At 44.1% G+C, this 5,270-nt stretch overlaps 1 protein-coding gene across 1 annotated transcript; it reads right to left on the reverse strand.

Moving 5' to 3' along the window:
• Positions 1–3,487: 3,487 nt before the first annotated feature.
• Positions 3,488–4,423, reverse strand: LOC120915879 (olfactory receptor 5V1-like). Its single transcript, XM_040326691.1, has one exon. The coding sequence runs from the start codon at positions 4,421–4,423 to the stop codon at positions 3,488–3,490; it is 936 nt and encodes a 311-aa protein (XP_040182625.1).
• Positions 4,424–5,270: the final 847 nt, after the last annotated feature.

The following is a 5,270-nucleotide window of genomic DNA, read 5'->3' on the forward strand; positions in this document are numbered from 1 at the left end:
TTCACAATAATGTTACACAAGGAGACACACTGCACATGATATCATCTTTTTACAGAACGGATTACATCATTTTATAAGGTCTTTAAACAAAGGTTTATTTTTGGGATTACAGAATTTCACAATGCTGACTCCAGAGCTGACAGGGGGAGAAACTTTTTTGTACATACCATAAATAAATAAGACATCCCCTGAAAATAAGCCCTAGTGTGTTTTTTGTAGCCAGAATTAATATAAGACCCAGTCTTATTTTCGGGGAAACGCGGTACTTTCGTGTATCTAGAATTGGTGCCTTGAAAAAGTATTCATACCTCTTGACATTTTCTACATTTTGTCTTGTTACAACAAAAAAACGTAAATGTATTTCATTGGGATCTTATGTGATAGACCAGGGATGCCCAACCTTTTAAAGAGTGAGGGCCACTTAAGAAACTTGGTAACCAGTCATGGGCCACAGCGGAGCGGTCGGATGACAGGTCGTGGCTACTCTATAGGCCCTCCGATCCGCCCAGATGAAAGGGGACAAATGTTTTTCAGATTGGAGGTAGGCGGGCATAAATAAACATCTGTCGCTCTGTAGAGGTGAATTGAGGGTCCCTTTTGGTCGGGCTGATTGTGTGAAAAGGGCCTAAGACTGCTTTCACACTGATGCGGTATGGGTAAACCTCAACACAAGTGCAGCTATGTCTATCCTGCGGGTTAGCTGAACTTTGCCATAGACTCCGCCTGTGGCAAAAGCCTGCACTGTAGAGGAAACATCGGCTTATGGGGCTCACCTACGCAGCCTCTTTCTTCCTCTACCACCAGCTTCCTATCACAACACTGATGCTGTGGTATGGCGGGTCGGCAACCTGCGATCTTTGCTTGCCAATCCGCCATTCCAGAGAAGGAGATTGCGGGCCACATCAGAGGGCTCCGCGAGCCACTGGTTGGCCACACCTGTGATAGACCAACACAAAGTGGCGCATATTTGTGAAGTGGAATGAAAATGATAAATGGTTTTCATTTTTTTTTTTTTTTTTTTTTACAAAAAAATATGTGAAAAGTGTGGGGGTCATTTGTATTCAGCCCCATTTACTCTGATAACCATAACTTAAATCTAGTGGAACCAATTGCCTTCAGAAGTCACCCAATTAGTAAAGTCCACCTGTGTGTAATTTAATTTTAAGTATAAATACAGCTGTTCTGTGAAGCCCTCAGAGGGTTGTTAGAGAAACTTAGTGAACAAACAGCATCATGATGGCCAAGGAACACACCAGACAGGTCAGGGATAAAGTTGTGGAGAAGTTTAAAGCGGGGTTAGGTTTCAAAAAACAAATCCCAATCTTTGAACATCTCACGGAGCTCTGTTCAATCCATCATCGGAAAATGGAAAGAGTATGGCACAATTGCAAACCTACCAAGACATGGCCGTCCACCTAAACTGACCGGGCATGGAGAGCATTCGTCAGAGAAGCAGCCAAGAGGCCCATGGTAACTCTGGAGGAGCTGCAGAGATCCACAGCTCAGGGGGGAGAATCTGTCCACAGGACAACTATTAGTGGTCTCTCCACAAATCTGCCCTTTATGGAAGAGTGACAAGAAGAAAGACATTGGAGAAAGAAAGACATAAGAAGTCCTGCTTGTAGTTTGTGAGAAGCCATGTGGGGGAGGGGACACAGCAAACATGTGGAAGAAGGTGCTCTGGTCACATGACACCAAAATTAAACTTTTTGGACTAAAAGAAAAACTCTATGTGTGGTGGAAAACTAACACTGCACATCACCCTGAACACACCATCCCCACCGTGAAACATGGCGGTGGCAGCATCATGTGGTGGGGATGCATTTCTTCAGCAGGGACAGGGAAGCTGGTTAGAGTTGATGGGAAGATGGATGGAGCCAAATACAGGACAATCTTAGAAGAAAACCCATTAGAGTCTGCAAAAGACTTGAGACTGGGGGGAGGTTCAACTTCCAGCAGGACAACAACCCTAAAGTACAGCCAGAGCTACAATGGAATGGTTTACATCAAAGCATATTCATGTGTTAGAATGGCCCAGTCACAGTCCAGACTTAAATCACATTGAAAATGCTGTTCATAGACGCTCTCCATCCAATCTGACAGAGCTTGAGATATTTTACAAAGAAGAATGGGCAGAAATGTCCCTCTCTAGATGTGCAAAGCTGGTAGAGACATCCCCAAAAAGACTTGCAGCTGTAATTGCAGAGAAAGGGGGTTCTACAAAATATTGACTCCGGGGGGCGCCATACAAATGTACCCCCCACACGTTTCACATATTTATTTGTAAAAAAAAAAACATTTATAATTTTCCTTCCATGTCACAATTATGAGCCACTTTGTGTTGGTCTATCACATAAAACCCCAATAAAATACATTTATGTTTTTGGTTGCAACATGACAAAATGTGGGAAATTTCAAGGGGTATGAATAATTTTTCAAGGCACTGTATACGATTGTGTCATCTCAGGCCATAAAGTAGATGGTGACTCTGCATGACACTTGAGCAAAGATGGCCCTCACGTCCTATAGAGAAAAGCAGATGAAGGAATTGTCGGGGGGGGGGGGGGCACTATGCTCTATGTCAAAGGTAATAAATATCTGGAAGGGTTACACATGTGCATGACTTGGTATGCTCCACTTTAACAATAAAAAATACATCAAATGCAGGTTTTTTTTTTTTTTTTTTTACTCCAAAAGAGTTTTTGTTTTTGTATACATGTCTTTACCCTCCTGGATCAGTCCAGGTTTGAACGAGAAGCATGGGATTCCCCCTGCCAACTCAGAAGAGAGCAATCAAACACTGCTGATCGGCGGTTCTCGCAGCTCCATGAGCAGAGGGCTGGTGACTGTCAGTCACCAGCTCCCGGCTCTGCCCGCCCTGTGCTCACTGGAGTGCTGGGCTGTGGAGAGAGGAGGGGCAGCTGGCTCAGGCTCGCTGAGAAGCTAAGCCAGGTGCCGGTCCAGGCATGTGGGTGGGTCCCAACCATATTGTCGTGCTCCTTCCCGAGCCTGGACCGGCTCTGTGACATCAGCCGACAGCTGTGATCCACAGGAGAAGTATAGCTAAACAAAAAAAATTGTTATATATATTTTTGGGGATATTTATTATAGCAAAAAGTAAAAAATATTGCATTTTTTTCAAAATTTTCGCTCTATTTTTGTTTATAGCGCAAAAAATAAAAACCGCAGAGGTGATCAAATACCATCAAAAGAATTTCTATTTGTGGGAAAAAAAGGACGCCAATTTTGTTTGGGAGCCACGTCGCACGACCGCGCAATTTTCAGTTAAAGAGATGCAGTGCCGAATCGCAAAAACTGGCCAGGTCCTTTACCTGCCTAAAGGTCCGGGTCTTAAGTGGTTAAAGACAACCCTGATAATACAGTATAGCCGGCCCTCCTGCTCAACAGGTGCTTGGACCCCCATTTTGAACTGATGGCCCAGTACAGGCTGGCTTTACTGCCTTATCATCGACCCTGCACATAATGATCATTTTAGAGCAGAATAATTCCTGCAAAATGCTTTCTTCAAGGCCCGTTGCACCTCTTGATTCCTCAGACAGTATATAAAGGGATTGAACAGAGGGGTGAGAACACTGTACAAAATGGAAGATAGTCGTATGATATCAAAGGATTCCCCAGGTTTTGGACCAATGTAGTTGAAGTTGGCAGTCACATAGAAGACCGTCACCACAATGAGGTGGGAGGAGCAAGTGGAGAAGGCCTTTTTTCTACCGGCGGCTGAGTGAATTTTCAAAATGGTTGAAATGATCCGAGTATAGGAAGCAACGACAAACACAAAAGGAGTCATGCCAAGAAAAACACTGACTATATAAAGTAACATTTGGCTGGTGTGGGTATCAGCGCAAGAAGCGTTCAGCATGGCCGGAACATCACAGAAAAAGTGGTTCACTTGGCGATTTCTACAATAAGTCAGCTTAGATGTCAATGTGGTGTGAAGAACAGAGTTCAAGAATCCAAAAAAAAACCAACAGCCTCCAACCAAATAGGAACAGAATATCTTGTTCATGACTACGGGGTAGCAAAGAGGGTCACATATTGCCACATATCGGTCGTAGGCCATTGCAGCCAGAAGAAGACATTCCGACCCACCAAGAGAGACAAAAAGATAGAGCTGAGTAAAACAAAGGTCAAAGGACACTCTTGTGTTGCCTGTTAGGGCCATAACCAACATAGCCGGAAGGGTAACGGAAGAGTAACAGACATCTAATATGGATAGGTAGCTAAGGAAAAAGTACATGGGCGTGTGAAGGTTAATGTCGATCTTGATGACGCTAAAGATGGTGAGGTTTCCAACAAGAATCATAGTATAAATCGTCAGGATCATCAAGGAAAGTAAAACCCGTTCATTCGAAAATCCTAACAAGACGAAACCACTAAAGAAAGTTTGGTTTACCATTCCCATCGCGTCATCAATCAAAGTCTATGGTCGGAATAAGAGTTGTATTAATTTTTAGGAGCTTGACTCAATATTGGAGATTTGGTTTTTGACCAACTGTTAGGAATTTTTCCTCTCACTGCTGATGGTTGTCCAGCCTCCTGTAAAAGAAGGAAAATAATGTAGCCAGTCAGCATGTAAGGCCCAGGTTGGTCCAATTCACCTAGCTACTGGATCTCATTAGGGTTCAGTAGGTGTAAAGGAGTAAACAGTGTAGCTAGTGGCCCAGATTCTCAAAGGAGATACGACGGTGTCTCTCTAGATACGCCATCGTTTCTCTGAGTCTGAGCGGTCGTATCTATGCGCCTGATTCTTAGAATCAGTTACGCATAGATTTCTATTAGATCCGACCGGCGTAAGTCTCTTACGCCGTCGGATCTTAACTGCATATTTACGCTGGCCGCTAGGGGCGTGTACGCTGATTTACACCTAGAAATATGTAAATCAGCTAGATACACGAATTCACGAACGTACGCCCGGCGGACGCAGTACAGATACGCCGTTTACGTTAGGCTTTTCCCAGCGTAAAGTTACCCCTGCTATATGGTGGCGTACATGCGGCATACCAATGTTAAGTATGGACGTTGTTCCCGCGTCGAATTTTGAAAAATTTACGTTGTTTGCGTAAGTCGTCCGTGAATGGGGCTGGACGTCATTTACGTTCACGTCGAAACCAAAACGTCCTTGCGGCGTACTTTGGAGCAATGCACACTGGGATATTCCACGGATGGCGCAATTCGCCGCTCGTGAAAAACGTCAATCACGTCGGGTCACAAGTTATTTACATAAAACACTCCCCCCTGTTTCACATTTG

Source organism: Rana temporaria, chromosome 10 (assembly GCF_905171775.1).
Source record: "Rana temporaria chromosome 10, aRanTem1.1, whole genome shotgun sequence".
NCBI lineage: Eukaryota > Metazoa > Chordata > Amphibia > Anura > Ranidae > Rana > Rana temporaria.

Coding starts and splice junctions, on each gene's coding strand:
- LOC120915879 (XM_040326691.1), bottom strand. CDS start 4,423: ATGGGAATGGTAAACCAAACTTTCTTTAGTGGTTTCGTCTTGTTAGGA.